The following is a 17126-nucleotide window of genomic DNA, read 5'->3' as shown; positions in this document are numbered from 1 at the left end:
TTTCGTGAACAGCTATGTACCGAAAGCTTGACCCGACACCAAAGGCAACCCACAGCTCATCAGGAGCTGTCTTGCTGAATGAAGCCACAGCCTGTACCACCACATCAGTATCAACGGTACGTATGGTCACCTTCTTACACCCCTTTTGCACAGCATCTGCCACATGCAGAAGTAGATGAGTGTCGGCCTCCTCTTGCAAACATGGGGCAAGGCGGGCCAAGTATGACTCAGCAGGAGAGCAGAAAACTCCACTTCCATCTGTTGCATACAGTTCCTTGCCCTCTGCTAGAGGAAGATGAACAGCTTTGCGTGAAAGGAAAGCAAACAATTCGGTTTTGTTCTCATCGACTCGAAGGAAGTCCTTCCAGTTCTTTGGCATCACAGTAGAAGGAGTCACCCTTTTCCTGGTGCCCTTTCCCCTCTTCTGTCTTGTTGAGGCTTTCAGGCTGGCAGGTAGGTATACATCCCAGACAAGGTCAATGCGGCTGCTTTTCTCAAGTTGAGCAGAGATGTATGGTGCAAACGCTCTTTCTCCATACTCTCGAATTGTTCTTGATGTTCCAGGATTTAGGATTTGAACCACAGCTGCACTATCGAGAATTGTTGCATCAGTCACAGGCGTACTGTTGTTTTCGAGCAGATCTGATTCCAGGCAGCGAAGTAGATCTGCTTTAACACCAACCCACATTTTTCCTCCAGTTGAAAGAGCTGGTGGGGCTGCCTGGTTTTCATGGGAGAAGAAATTGTCAATGTCTCCATCTCATGTTTGACAGGAGATGTACAGCCTCGAAAAGAGACCACAGTCACTCTTCAGTGCTGCGAGCTGTGCCTTCTGTTTTGACTTAATCTTGACCGGTGGCCTACTGAACAGTGGCAACTTGTTCTTTGGAAGTGTTTGTGTGACAGGTGTTGTACACTGTTCTAGCCTTTCTGCCACAAACTTGGTGTACTGCTCCTCACCAAGGGTTTCGATCCTTCTCACAGTTTCGGCCACTTGGGTGTCCATGATGTCCCCTGTGTCAATGACTAGTAGGTCTTGGCTGTGTTCTCGAAATGGATTCCCCATCTCCTCCAACACTGTCACAAGTGCCTTAACCTCCTTCAGGAATGCTGCTTGCACTCCATGTTGCTGGTCGTGGTGATGGTGTCCAGTGTCACCAGCACCATCCTGTTGCTGTATGGCCTGTTCCTCAAACTCTGTAGTGATCCTGGCAATTTCTGGCCCTGCTACCATCCAGCGTCTGAGTGCTCCTGGATTGCTAGTCAATCCAATAGCCCCACGAGAACCTTTCACCATTGCATTGTTCTGCTCATGGGACTGGTCAAGTGCCATGGCAGAGAACTTGTTGCTGGTTTTGTGCACCACAAAATTTCCAGACTTGAATTCTGCTAGGACATCCGGGTTGTTTTCAGCGAGAGTCGTCATATCACGGATGTGTACGGAAAGCCATCTGGAGTACTGCGTTTGATCTAGGGCGAACATCCAGGGCATGATCTGCATCAGGGATTCCACGTACAGCTGGAAGTTACCTTCACGAAGTGACCTGATGTACCGCAGCAAGAGAAGCTCCAATGACAGGGTCTTAAGCCAGTAGTCAAAGTGGACACTGGTCTTTGCCCGCTCTATGCACCACTCCTCAAAAGGCGGACTATCTGGTCGCATGGCATCAGTATCATCGGATGTGCAGTCTTCACTGTAAGCTTGTTGGAGGAGTGTATAAAGGCTTGCAGCTGTGACTTGATGTGCATGGTGGGTCTTGGTGACATGGCTGGCATGTATGAAGGAATTTGCTGTTCCGGAGCTTGCAATGTCAGCCTGTACCAGGGCGTTTGTCCAGCCACTGTCTTCCAACCAGTCTCCCAGCCACTTCAACGTGGCCATCTCGATGTGTAGACCACCGAACATGATCACAAAGTGATCCTCTCCGTGAGTGGCTGGCCAGGTCCACTGGATCTCTTTAGCAAGGGCATACAGTGGTTGGTCAGCAGCAAGGACAGGTGTCTGACCAGGGTTCAAGTGCTGAACTGCTGCCTTGACGATGTCCATGGAGTGCCGTATCATTGCCACTGAGTGTGCGTTGTCAAGAAACAGAGGAAATAGTGCGCTGATTGCGGCAGGTGGGGTGACAGCTTGGTGTGCGTCAGCGTGGTAGGCAGACCACGATATCCAGCCATCCATTGTAGACATTTCAAGAGCTGTCTTGACTCTGCTGAGCCATGCATACTCATCTTCTGTGGCAGCTGCAGCAGCCAGGAGGTTGGAAGCTCTCACGGGACCTTGTACAGCCGGTGCACTAAAGTCCTTTGTCTTGAAGGCAGCTGGTGGTACAATTGTGTAGGCTGATGGCAGAGGTGTCACTGACTTGGTGGAAGAGCCACCCTGACTAATCAATGTTACACCACGATCAGTTCCGCCATGTGTGTGTGACGGATGCTGCATAAGCGAGATTCCGGTGCCGTGGAAGGAATCTTTGGCTGTTGCAGAACCTGGATTGTGGTCGATGTTGTCCACAGCTCCTGTTGTGAACAGTCCATAACGCAACTTTGGTGGGCAAACTACATCTTCTACACTAAAGCTCTGGCAGACACCATTGGCAATGTCTGATGTGAGTTGCAACAGTCTGTCATAGGAGACACACAATCCCAGATTGAACAGTGTGTCAACCAGCTCTCTACTTCGTGTAACTGCATGGATCTTGAGGGACAGATAGAGTGGGAGTGGAGTTTCTCGGCTGCGGCTGTGACGTGCTGAGCTTGATGAATCCATGTTTCATGCATGCTTCACACTGTTGAACACCATCAATTGGGAGATTGCTAGGGCAGGTTTTGTGGTGGTTGTGTGGACCAGCTGTGTCTGATGCTTGATGTTTGCCCCATCGAGTATCATGTTGACTAGAGCTAAGAGGGATGGTGGCACAGCCTCCTGTTGGCAGTTTGCCTGGAACGACCCATCAAAGGAGAAACTTGAGTCAAAGATCTCTTTGCGCACCACCTGTGCTGCTCGCATTAAGTGCATGGCATCACTGTCATGATAACAGGCCATCTTGAGGGCTGGTCCAATGTCCTTCTCAAAACTTAGAAGTGTGTCTCTTCCCTGTGAATATGCCCTCAGATCAGGAAGCACAGAAAGCAGCCTGCTTTTCAGTCTAGTAGTGTGAATCCGTTTCCCTACAGTCAGACCAAGCTGCTCCAGTCTGACCTTGTACAGCTGAGCGATGTCTATCAGTTTGAAGACAGGAGCACTGTCGTCCTTACTATTCATGTCTTCCAAGAATGCCACTAGCTCAGCAAAGGCTATGCCATGCAGGCAAGAATCATCTCCATCATTGCCTTTGGGTGCAGCCTGCCTGGCTCTGTTGTACAGTGAACGCAGACAGTCGTGATGGTACTTGGCCTCAATGGCAATCATGTCTCCTGCTGCAAGCTTGGCCAGCAGAGCAGTGTCCTCAACTTCAAGGGCACACCTCCGCACATTTGTGTCAATGTTGTAGGTTGATGCTTTATGTAAGCCTGCAGAACCAGCAGGCTTATTGCAGAAGAAACAAGTAGGCTCTGTGGACTGTGGATGGCTGTGAGCAGATCGCGTGTGCACAGTAGAGGTACTTCGTTGTTGTCCTGTAGTTAATTCTCCCCGACGTTGCTCGTCAAACGCCTTTTGTTGAATTTTAGCAGACATTTCTTGTGCCACTCAGCCCTGTGTGCCTTCAGAGTGGATTCTATGCCATCTCCGTCATCCAATAGCTCCAGGTTGATGTCCATTGGCACGTGCTGAAGGGTCTGGAACCGGAGAAGGTCTTCTGCCAAGGATGCATAGCCACTACCTACGGGCTGTTTTGTTGATCTGAGCGGACATTGTAAAGATTCGTCTGTTACTACTTGGCAGAGGACGCAAATGTCCCAGTTAGTGCTTGGGGCTGGCTTGGATTGCTTGGATGTAGAGGGCTGGGTAGGGCCCATCAGGATGTGACGCTTTGGCATGGTTGCGACAAAATCACCACGGCAGGAAAGGGGATTCTGAAACACAAAAAACACAATGTTAACACCAACCACCATACCCCATTTTACATCGAGGGCATTTACTTAAGTAATAATAATAATAATAATAATAATAATAATAATACATTTATTTTATATAGCACTTTTCAAAAAGCCCATAGACGCTTTGACAGAGTACAACAAACAAGTGCAAAAAGACAAAAATCAATAGGTAAATAATCAAAGCAAAAGGAAGGAGAAGGAGAAGAGATAGTCAGGGGTTAAATGCTGTGGGTTAAATGTTGAATGCAGTGTTGAACAGGTGGGTCTTGAGTGATGTTTTGAATGTGGTGAGTGAGGAGGAGTCTCTGATGGTGTGAGGTAGTGAGTTCCAGAGGGTGGGAGCAGCGATGGAGAAGGCCCTTTCCCCCCAGGATCTGAATTTGGTCCGGATGGGGAGGGGTGGGGGGTCAGGAGGTTGGTACCAGCAGAGCGGAGGTTGCGGGTGGGAGTGTGTCTGGAAAGGAGGTCAGCCAGGTAGGATGGGGCCAGGTTATGGAGGGCTTTGTAGGTCAAGAGGAGGATTTTGTACTGGATTCTCTGGGGGATGGGGAGCTAGTGAAGCTTGTAAAGGACGGGGGTGATGTGGTCACGGGTCCGGGAATGGGTGAGTAGATGGGCAGCGGAGTTCTGAATGTATTGGCGTTTATTGGTGATTATTGAGGGTGAACCATAGAGGAGGCTGTTGCAGTAGTCCAGACGGGAGGTGATGAAGGCGTGGATGAGGGTTTCTGCAGCCATGGATGAGAGGGATGGTCGGAGACGGGCGATGTTTTTCAGGTGAAAGAAGGCTGTCTTTGTGATGTGTTTAGTGTATTTGTCGAAGGAGAGGGTTTGGTCAAAGATGATGCCAAGATTCCGGATGTGAGGGGAGGTGGATACTGGGAAACCGTCGATGTTGAGGGCAAAGTTATGGGTGGATTTGGTGAGCGTTTTTGGGCCAATGATGATTATTTCAGATTTATCATAGTTAAGTTTGAGGAAGGTGATTTGAAGCCAGGATTTTATTTCAGTGATGCAGTTTGTCAGGATAGAGTGGGTGGCGGTGGAGATGGACTTGGTGGAGATGAAAAGCTGGATGTCATCGGCGAAGCAGTGGAATTGGAGACCATGACGGCGGATTAAGTGACCAAGGGTGGATAACCACAACAATTGTGCATCTTATGCGAAAAGCAGGACATTTATAACATAGTTAGTGCATACCATTAGGTTTATTTTAAGATATCTGCATACTTGGGATACTTCATTCTTGACCTTATTTTTTGGTCAGTTTTGACCTTGACCTTGACCTAATTGCATTTCCTTCAATTCTGGCGATCTCAAAAGTATCACCAAATGAATGGCCATCCCCAATTTAGTTGGAAATGATACCTTAAATGTTTTTCTACGCTGTTTGGTTCCAAAATTAAGCGCGTTTGAACATTACCCCTGGGGAACCGGTGGCCATCTTGTATTTGACCTCTCACGGTCCTCAGAGGTCAAATCTGACTTCCCTCCACATCTGAAAATAAACCTTATGGTATATACTAACTATGCTAGAAATTTCATGCTTTTCTCAAAAAATGCACAATTTGTTAAAATATGAGAGCTTATCCGCTGTACTAATAGCAGGATATCTCAAAAAGATGTGGACGGATTTCGACAAAACTTGGTGGACCAGTTGTGTGTGAGATGCGCAATAATCGTTTCAATTTTGGTGAAGATCCTGATCCGGATCCAGCTGGTAGAATTTTAAAAGTGATTCTTCACCATTGAGTTATATGGCCAACCAGGTGGAGGTATGCTCCCTACTGAGTGCCGTTCTAGTTTTCTCTGCAACTGTTGGTCCGATTGACAGGAAATTTTCACCAGAGGTGCACCTCCTCCTGTAGAACCTTTTCGTGATAATTACGTCATACATCATCGGACAAACTTTTCACCTCGATATCTCCGAAAGTACTGCATAGAAAAAAATTGAGACATCTCATTGTAAAGAACTCTCCATGGGGAATAACACATGTCAATGATGATGTCATACTGTCATAGGTTCCTCCATTATGATGTCATAATTTGACAAGTACAAAACCTCATCCGATCAAGATGAAATTTCTTGAGCGTCATCTCGGGATAAATTGGTGTAGAAAAAATAATGGTGATGTCATCGGTCACGTGGTTCGGCCGCCATATTTCTTTCAACACAAAAGCCTTAAAAACCACTAAAACAAATCCTGGTGAGGGTCCGCAATCTTTGATTGTTCTTTCTTGTTTATGAAAATGTATTATGGTATTGTGACAGCAGGTCAAACAAGTGGCAGTATTATGAGTATAATTTCAAATATATATTTGTATCTCACCTCCTCTATTGTGTGTGACCTTATGATAAGAATGATGCACGAGTTTCCATCAGTAAGTCTCCATTTTCATAAACATTTCGTACTAATTTGCTCTATCAAGCCTCGGAGAGACATCGTGGATTGTTTTGTGGCGTGCACTTCCTGAGCAGGCAATGCAGATAAGTGGATCTTTCACAATATGAGCCTCCTCTTTTCCCAACCTGTGTTAAATTTCCCATTTATCATGCATATTATTGTTTATACATCTTATGGAATTGTGAATCAAGTTTTGTGCAATATCGATATTTAACTTTTAGGATCAGCCAGTTGATATTAAAAACTGTGGTTGTTTCTGTACGAATGAACTCCTTTGAATTGCCTAAAATGTTGGTCACTTTGCTCTTTGTGTGTACAAATGCCAGAAGTGAATCACTCGTTTCACACGGAGTACGGATTGCCATCGAACCATGCCCAATTCATCTGGTTTTTCTTCATGTATTCACTGCTTTTCCTCTATATGAGGTAATATTTTTGCTTCCATCAATCCTGCAGTATCAGCCTATTAGTTTTTCTCCCTGACCACACAATCTTTCTTGCAAAACATAATTTGAAATGATATGGTGCACTCTATTTGTGTCCTCTTAGTCTGAAGATATGCTCACAAGCCGCTGCTTATATTAGGAAAAGTTTTAGTTTGATAACCAGATGCTTAATTATTGTTATCCCAATGCTTTAACAAAAAAAACAAAACAAAAAAAAACATCGGGGACGATATTGTAGCGGGCTCTGTCTGTCCATCCGTCACGCTATCTCATGCTAATCAGTTGTGCAGAAATTCACAACATCACCACACGGTCACCACATGGCAAGAGGGTGCAAGAGCAGTATCATTTTTGGCCCCTCCCACCCAGAGGGGGTCAAAAGGTGGAATACCAAAAATTACTATTACTGGCACATTTAAAAATATATATTTTAAAAAAAATACTTTTTAAAGGTAATCAGTTTTGGGGGACACATGAATTATGTAACGACTTTTGGGATTTGATCACCCTTTCATGCCCCAGGGGTGGGGACTTAGGGTCACCGGAGTCAAAACGGGAAAATAAATTTAACTCAAAATTTGATATTGGGTCATTCCTGGTGGAACTGTATGCCATCGTTCAACTTTGCATTAGGTGGGAAGCGTGGGGATTTGCGATGGCATGCCATTGACTTCACTGTTTGATTCTGAATGGGATCTTGTTATTCAAGTCCCACCTTTACATTTTGTAAAACTCCTAAATTTGAGATTAATCAGAAGCTCATCTGTGTACAATATAAATGATCCCTTAGAGTCGGGTCGGGAATCAAACCTAGACAAGATAGATCAAATGTGATTGTGCTACTTCTACACTATCACACAATAGGTGGGAAAAACTATGGTAAGAAAATGGAAACGGGAACTGATCAAACCATGACTTGACTCGTAGATGGTTGCTTGTGATTTCTGGTTTTAGGAAGATCTATGAAACGTCCATGTTCCTGATGTTACCTCAATAGTGAAATACTGTATTACATTTATGGGGAAGAGCGAGGTCAGTCGTTAGAATTTAAGGCACGACATGTTTCATTTAGTTCTTAGGACGTTTTAAACTGTAATAAGTCTTAGTGATAGGATAAGGTTGTTTGGTGTGGCCCAGTTGGGGGATGGGCCAAGTCTTGTAGCCTAGTTAGGGTAACATTGTCTCGATCTGTGTTCCCCGAGTCTAACCGAATGGCAGCTGGGTGAGATGGAGGTGCTCTGGGTGTCATGGATGGCAACGTGGCCGGCCTGCCATTTGTGCATCTGCTATTGTAATTCCTCTTTCCGCATACGACCTGAAGGGGAGAGTAGGGGGGGGGGGGTTAGGGGGGGGACATGTGGCGTTAAGATCCGGCCCTCTGATGTTCATCAGGTGGGGGTGGTCTCTCCAGTATGGCCACCCCTGAGTGGCGGCAAGCAAGGCGGCACGACATTGGCCCACACTGCTTGGTGGCCATGGTTAAGGTTCAGCATCAGGATCTGCATTGTTGATTGGCCGAAACTGTGTCTGTGTTCAAGTACAACACACCATTGACTGGCTTCCACTGTGCATCAGTGGCAACGTCCTGGGAGGGGGAATGAACTCATATATGTGGTATCTTAGCGGCCCTTCCCTTTGTTGATTTGGAGGATATCCCATGCTCCCAAGCCACTTTTGTGAACTTTGCCTCCAACGTCACGCAATTACACCCTTTGTGTCGTTCTGAGATGAACTGCCAACCTTTAATTATCTCACCTGGTTCAGTGTGAATGATTAAGAGTATGTAGACCCTTAGCCGGGGGTTAGTTATTTTTTTTAAGTATTGTGTTTATTAATCGTGTATTTGTGTCTGGGATGTTGTGGCATCTGTCTTGTGCACAACTAAAAAAATTTTTAAGAGACGTGCGCCTTGTGTTTCTGCCATCTGTGTTGACTCATTTGGTTAATTTGACATTTCTGGAAGGAAATAAATTAATTAGAGCATGCCGTTGTCTTGTTTTTTTGGCTAATTACTTGTGGCCAATGGTAGTGGCACATAACACGACCATTGGGCCTGGGTGGCACATCTGGCATTTCGTCCAAATTTAGCTTTAAGCCGGATATCTGGGTAATATTAAATCCCAGAGTATATGGTTCCCGACTTTTATCGCTTGCAGTTCAGGAAGTGGCTGTGCATGCACAATACTGAATCTGAAAAGGCTGAAGATGTTAGGGATATGAAGGTGATATTTTTAATTGTTTTCTTATGAAAATATGAAAATATATACAGACTTGGCATTTAATATGGAATATTTTTTTTGTGGGGGTGAACTTACTTTTCAAGATGACTTAGAACCAAAAGTTCATTGGAATTATGTTGAAATTATTCTAGATTTTGTTAATGTGACCTTTAAAAGAAACAAAAACCACATTTGACATTTCGAAGCAAATAAATTGATCCTTGAAAGTGATGTAAACTGATATCGAACTCAATTCACGCACAGTACTGTGTTAAACTTCTGTACGTTTTCCAGAAGTATCTCTTTATTTTGCACATTAGCCAAAAAAAATTTCAACAAAAACAAAAGCTAAATTATGACTGGGATTACGGACAGTAAAATTACAGTTCAGTACTTCGTGTAACCCCCATGAGCATTCAGGAGAGCACGTACACGTCAAGGCATGCTGTTCACGAGATTTGCCAAGGTTTGGACAGGAATCGCTTGCCATGCAGTGACAATAGTCTGCTGCAATTCACGCACAGAGGTCGGCTGCTGGTCCAAGTTGTCGATTTGACGCGTTAATTCTGTCCACAAGTTCCCTATCGGATTCATATCCGGGGACATGGCAGGCCACTCCATATGCTCTACACTACGGTCAGCAAGAAAGTGTTGGATCATGCGAGCACGATGAGGCCGTGCATTGTCATCTTGGAAGACAAAGTTTCCTCGAAAGGCTGCATGAGCAAATGGAAGCAATGTTTCTTCCAGAATGACCCTGTACTTGAACTGCTTCAGGTTTCCATTCAGAACAACCAGGTCAGTTTTGCCCCGCTGCATGAAAAGCAGCCCAAACGGTCACCCCACCACCTCCAGCTTGGACTCTTGGCACTATACAATCTTCGTGTGGGCTTCATGCACTTGTCTGTGCACTCAGACGTGGCCATCTTGACGACAGACCAGAAATCTAGACTCGTCACTGAAGGTCACGTGATTCCAGTGTCCTGGTTGCCATTGACGGTGCTCTCTGGCCCACTGCAATCGGCGTTGGCTGTGTTGTCTGGTCAGGCGGGGCTTTCTCAGGGGACGCCTGGCACGATAGCCTGCTTGAACCAGTCGTTGGTTGACTAGCCTTCTGGATACAGGCACATTTGTCAGTTGCTGCCACTCAGCCCTAAGCCGATTAGCTGACTTGGTACGGCCATTGCAGACTAACCGGTGCAGCTGGCGATCATCTCTCCTTGTGGTTCTGCGTGGACGTCCTGGCCTCGGTATTGGAGTAGGGACACCCCTCTGAGCATTTCGTTTCAGGATCTTTGACACCTGACCTTGAGTGATGCCATACTGCCGAGCAATAGCACGCTGTTTCATGCCAGAATTTCGTGAAGCCACCACTCCATGACAAACAGCATTGTCAAGTTGACGGACCATCTCCAGAGGAAGCGGCAATAACTTTTGTAGACGTGCAGCAGTTGTTTTCCACTAATACAGAACGCAACAACCCTTATATACCCGATTGTGAAGCCAATCGTCAAATGTACTTGTCCTTACATTTTGTCACGCCACCTGTGATATAATCCTGTTATTGACTTCTTGCTGCGAAAGACAATCAGTGACATGGTTCTTTCAACAAAGACATCACCGAAGGGTAAAAGAAACTCACCAGATTGATATACTGAGTTCAGAAAGTAAACCTAAGTCAAGAAAAAAAAATATTCCATATTAAATGCCGTCTGTATATATTTTTTGTTAAAAAAAATTGTTTACATTTTTGTTAAAATTTGATGTTTTGAAATTTGGAATTGAAAATTTACATTTTTCAATTTAAAATTTTTGTTAATTCTGTTAAAATTTAAATTTGTTAAAAATTTCCTCATGAAAATTCTACCCTTGTATAAAGATGCATGACAAGTATTTATTTGTTTTCTTTTCACATATCATGCAATTTGCTTCTGCAATATTGTTTAATCACATCAAATAAAACCAAATTATCTTACACCTCTCCCCCTCCCCCTTCCATCCCATCTGCCCCCCATTTAGACCATTTCTCCCAATAGCTTCACTTTAGATTAGGCTTGTACAAGTATTGATATTTGCCCCTCCACTCATCATTCCCCGTTTCAAATGTATAATAATTTGCCAATCTTCTGTTGTGAAAATCCATTGGTTTCACATTTTCTTACCATTTATGTGCTGTTCCTTTTTATGTGCGTGCCAAAAAGTGACAACAAAATCTTTTTTTTAAACCTCATGAATTTTTATTTGACTGCTTGTGTAAACGATGCCAAGTTTAAATACAAATTGAGCCATTATGAAAATCGATCCATAATAATCAATAATTATCCACACATTTGTTCACAGACTACGTGTGACTGGGCGTCCTCTCTGGCGGCTTCTCCTGGTCCTCGTTCTATTGCTGATGGCTGTTTCTGTTTCATACAGCAGGTGGGGCTTTCCAAAGTGGAACTCTAGCACTACTACTGTCCCGCTTGATTCCATCCACGTTACGTGTCTTTCAAGTTATTTATTTGTTGTGGATGCCAGGTGTGGGGACGGGGAAGGAGTGTTGGGTGAACAATTTCACATTTTTTGTGGACATAATAAATAGATGACCGCTTCAAATATCCTCTCTCCATTCAATCTTGATCTTGCTTACAACCAGCTCATCACTCCATCATTATAACTCATTTAAATGCTACTTTTCACATCCCATTATTTTTTCACTACCAGATCCATCATCCCACTATTTTTTCACTACCAGAATGCCTTACTCAACTTTTACTCAACTTCACACAACATTATTTTTATTTTTACTCTCCAAAGGATACACTTTATTATTTTACCTCTTCATTCACTTCTCCAATGCTATCAGGATCCCACTTGAAAATGTTGTTTCCTTCCATTTACAGGGTCTACCTGTTGTACCATACTTCACGACAGGTATGCTGCGGTATGATGGTTGGAGTTGGCATGGCGGTTGCTTGGTTTGCCTTCACCCAGCTTATTCTCACACCACTTTTCCCATGTATTTCTGCCTGGTGGGTGCTAACCGGCCTTCCCTCTGCTGCACGTACTCACCACATAACTACGGGAATTTGGCATCTCTTCAGCTGGGTATAGATTGAGAACAAAATGGCCAACTTGATGCGGTTATTGCATCATATTGAAACAGTTTTCAATTCTCTGTCAGCTTGACTTTGTCACCACAATGCTGACTTGTCCTTGCTTGCAATTCACCCTGATGATAGATTCATCCAGCAGGAGATTGCTGTGTTTCAGCCAATGAGAAGTTTATGTTTTAATCAGTAAGTGGCAGCAGATCTTGCAAGACAGTTCCAGCGTGGATGTATAGTTAATGTAGCTTGGTCTGATATTTTCAATTATCATATATATTGTTAGGGTTTTGGAAGACCCCAGGGAGTTGGATCCAACACTTAAATATGTAACACATAAATCATACATTATGTAATATATCATGGTTATTTACCTGGGACAATTCAAATTCCACTGGGCCATGTACTGACCCCCAAAGCCTAAGACCTGAGGTCTGCGGCCTATGGTGCTTCATATAATGGTGGCGCATTATTTTTATTGTGGGCGGAGTCGGGCGAGCTGTCCAACCAATGGGGCGAAGGCAGTCGCGACGTCACTTCCGTGAACCTGTGGCCACTTCCTCTCTGACCGAAAATAAATAAACAGGGAATATATATATATATATATATATATATATATATATATATATATATATATATATATATATATATATATATATATATATATATATATAAAAAATAAACTGTACATAATTTTTTTAATCTTCGGACAAATTAATTCATGGAGTGACAAATAAATCTTTGATGATTGCTATTCTTCACCTCCAGGACACTTTCTGAATACCTCCTGTTGAGAGATACAACTCCAATTCACAACCTTCTGTGGTTCGAGTATGTGGCCTGTCGCTCTGGAGTCAGGTGTGTATCTCTTATAAACTCATCTTTCCATGATCTGCCCTATAACTGAACAGATGAATGAATGAATGAATGATCGTTTTAAGGCCATTTTCCCCGCTAGCGCAGGGGTTAGCCTTGCGGGCCCCATGACAATCATGGTTCCCTGTTTGAGGCAATGTTTTATGGCCGGATGCCCTTCCTGGCGCCAACCCTTGGTCACGCTCTTACGATGCGCAGGGATACAGTGTACCTATTCTAAACCGGGGTACACACCGGGATCATTCATCCCAGCAAGCTGGTACTCAATTTGCCGACCTCGGAAGGATGACAGGCTGAGTCAACCCCCCTGGTGTTAATTTAGCGATCGACCGGGATTTCAAACCCAGGATCCTAGGATCCCAAGCCGGCACCCTAACCGCTAAGCCAACACCAGGATGATATGACTTATGGTTGGCCTGCAACCCTCTTATGGTTAAACTGCCAAAATCAAGACTTTCTGCTCACCTTCACTCCTTCATTCCTCTTTTCTCCCGCCTCTGGAACAAACTCCCTCACTCTCTTCAATCCCACTCCACCCTCCAGGTCTTTAAAACAGCTGTTCACCACCATCTCTTATCCTCCCCCATCCAAAACCTTGATCTATTCTACCCCCGCTAATTTCGGTCCCCTTGTGTTTTATACTTCTCCCACCCCGCCCCCCCCCCCCTTCCCACGCCTCCTGCCCCCAAGCCCTCTCCCTCCCACACTTCTCCCTGCTCTCAAATGTTGTGGTTGTGTGCTTCCCCTTCTCTCCCCATCTTGTCTTCCGCTCCCTCTTTTTGTATATTTTGTTTGTCTGGTTGATTTGTTTGTGAAATAAATGTTAGCTCTTTCACGAGCCTCGATTCAGTATACAAAAAAAATAAAAAAATAAAAAAATAAAAAATATGACTGAACAGATGATAAAAGGTATTTACAGGAGTGGCAAGAGTTTATTTCACATTATACGACCATCCATCCATTCATTCCTGTGCAATACCTGGTTGCAATGCCCCCAATATATTCTCCTTTGATTACTGGTACAAGGCTTCCAAATTGGTGGTAAAATATCTGGAATTCTATATTTTTGTTGGCAATTTTGAGAAATTGTGACTGTTGGATAGCCCTCTCCTAAATGATATGGCAATTTAACATGCATACATTTATTTGTCCATGAAAAGTTATATTTAGCCTTTGAAACTACATGCAAGCATGGCTATTTACAGGCAACTTTATAGACGCATGAATATTCGGCAACGATCTTTGTGGTAATCTTGGGAAAATGGCCACCTAGGAAAAATTTCCCAAAGCCACATCTAACAATTTTATATATATTCCTGAACACGTGTGTGAAGTTTGTTGCTTTTATGAAAAAAATGCACATTTGTTTGGCCCTACTGCCTCACTATTTTACTATGAGTGACTTCCGATAGACTTTTGGAGAATAATTATATAAATGCAAATGGAAGCACATTCTTAATACATACAACAATGAGCAGAGTTAGAAAATTTTATGAATGCACCACACAAGCTTATCATTATCAGCACATCAGCTGTACACCATTGACTAGACCTAACCAAACCTGTTTCTCATCACGTGTGTATAAAACCACCTTTAGAGGCCATCACGTGTGTGATTTAGTGTATTTATATTCTTGAGTAACATAGACAAGTGTTTGTCGTGTATGTGTTTGCTTCCATCTTCCTTCATATCTTCTTTCTTTCCCACTTTCTTTACTTCCTTTTCTCCCCATCTTATTTCCTTCCCATCTTCTTTCTTTCCTTATTTCTTCTACTTTACTTTCTTCCTTATTTATTTCATATCTTCTTCTTTGCTCTGTCCTTCTTTACTTGTTTCTTTACTTTCTGTCCTTTTTCCTAATGTCTTCTCGCCTTTTTTTCCTTCTTTCTTCCCATTTAATTTCTTTATTTCTCCTTCCAGGGCACAACAGAAAAAGTATGCCACCAAGGCCCAGTGAAGACGTGATGAGTCATATCTTCAGGGACTCCCTCACTACCCATTTACATGTACACTTTAAGTGGATCTTCTTGATGATGTCGGTATTGATTTTAATAATTTGTTTGTAAATTGATATCTACAAATGAAAACTTGCTTCGCAGCAACCCAAGTAAGTGGCATTCAAAACCACCATGATTTTGATCCTTCCTTAAACTTTGTTCCATCTCTCCAATGAACTACACACTGAATTATTTGTAAGCCTAAACAAATCGCAGATATTGGGATGATAACCATTCAGTGTGTCTGATTGAGTGAGGTTAACCTACTCTTCGTGGAGCAGTGCCAGTTTCTTACATGTGCCTAGTGGATTTGGGAAGCCGCTCTGGAGTTTCAGGCCATATGACAATTACAACCCAGACAAGTGTTTGGACAGGGTTAAAGGTTAATTAATCACACTGTGATCTATTTTATATCTTTGTATTAATCGTAGTGACCTTTGAACATAATTGAACGGTCGGCCTTCATGAAAATGCCTTGTACATTTTTCCTAATACACCATGGACTTAATTTCTATGATTTAATATAAATTTATTGTGAATATCATGGATTTGGTTACTTGTAAAACATTCTACAATTACTACATTCCAACGCTTGCAATGGGTTACTTGTGAAATGTAAAATTGCTGATAACCAACTTTGTCAATAAAGTAAGGTTCAAAGGAATGAAAGTATGGAATTACAAAAGATTTAAATATTGTTTCAATAAAATATGTTTGATGTCACTATATATTATAGTATGTGTAAAAGGGGGAAGGGAGGGAGTCCATAGTTAGAATGTAGTAAGCATAGTCTGGTCCATGTGATTCGAACAGCATAAATTTACTTGGGTAAACAGAGAAAATGTCAGTCATATTGGTACACGTGCTAGTTAATAAATAGAGTGCATCAACAAATTGCCATTCCAAATTCAAACCGTAATAAAAACGAGAGCAATGCGACTGTGCCGCCAATATGCCTTCTCGTACATAGTCCATGCCCGTGACAATGGATAGATGCCCTCGTTGACTGTCCTAAAAATAAACTTTGATTTAAATCCCTTCAGTTATTCTCAAGAAATACATTTTTACCAGTCATGGCAGGTTTTACATCGATCAGTGAAGTGGTTTCAGATAAGGGATGTTTTTTAAATATCGGCTTTCAAGCTAATATGGCTGCCAAACCACATGACATGTGTCATCAAAAATGTACACTATGCCTGCATATGTATGAGTAGGGGATCATGTTTGTGAAGTTTTGTATTGATTGGGTAAGGTTAGTTTTTCTATCCAAGATGGCTGCCAAATCACATGACCTACGACATCATCATTTTCAAACTATATGCAGCAATGGTGATAGATGACACATTTGTAAAGTTTTGCATCGATAGGGTAAGCGGTTTCTGAGATATAATTATTTAATGTTTTCCTTCAATCCAATTTGGCTGCCACACCATGTGACCAATGATGTTTTCGTGATCATCTTTTAATCGCCATGCCTAGTCAATGACACACGTAAAGCTTCGCGTCAATCGATTTGGTGGCTTGGGAGATGTTTTTTTAAAAGGTTTTAGGTCAAATCCAATATAGCTGCCAAACCATGTGACCTATGATGTTGTAAATTTAATATTTCAATACAAATGGGGTCATACATAATGTGCATGCAATTTCAGATTTTTAGGATAAGCCACTCGATTAAAACATTTATGGCTGGTACACCGCTTCACTGATTGTCATCATGATCATGCTTTTGTTCCCCATTGGGAGTACGTGACAATGTGCCAAGTTTCAAATTTTTCCATTTAGCGGTTTCCGAGAATTTTTCATTAGTTGCGTTTATTCCAAGATGGCTGCCATACCACGTGACCTATGGCGTCACAATTATCACAAAAACATTCTACATGGGTGTCGCTCCGACTCTGAATGTTTCGTCTCTATTGAACATGTGGTTGCTGAGAAAAATGAGGTTTAGCCCGTACGGATGGACGGACGTATGTACGGCTGGACGGACAACCCGAAAACGTAATGCCTCCGGCCACCTTCGGGGGCGGAGGCATAAAAATAATTAAATGGGAT

At 43.1% G+C, this 17126-nt stretch overlaps 1 protein-coding gene across 1 annotated transcript in view; it reads left to right on the top strand.

Annotated features, from left to right (window-relative positions):
* DOLPP1 (dolichyldiphosphatase 1) overlaps positions 1-15802 on the top strand; it is a 34279-nt gene extending 18477 nt beyond the window's left edge. Inside the window, exons 4-8 of the mRNA XM_078774753.1 lie at positions 6770-6869; positions 11449-11532; positions 11997-12125; positions 12969-13058; positions 14998-15802. Of these exons, the coding sequence (XP_078630879.1) occupies positions 6770-6869; positions 11449-11532; positions 11997-12125; positions 12969-13058; positions 14998-15034 (440 nt within the window). The 3' untranslated portion in view covers positions 15035-15802. The remainder of the gene's footprint in view (positions 1-6769; positions 6870-11448; positions 11533-11996; positions 12126-12968; positions 13059-14997) is intronic.
* The last annotated feature ends 1324 nt before the right edge of the window (positions 15803-17126 follow it).

The sequence above is a fragment of the Myxine glutinosa genome, chromosome 3 (genome assembly GCF_964187855.1).
Source record: "Myxine glutinosa chromosome 3, kmMyxGlut1.1, whole genome shotgun sequence".
In the NCBI taxonomy this organism is placed as follows: domain Eukaryota; kingdom Metazoa; phylum Chordata; class Myxini; order Myxiniformes; family Myxinidae; genus Myxine; species Myxine glutinosa.
Note: the sequence above shows the minus strand (reverse complement) of the source record. Positions and strands in the feature narration are given on the sequence as shown.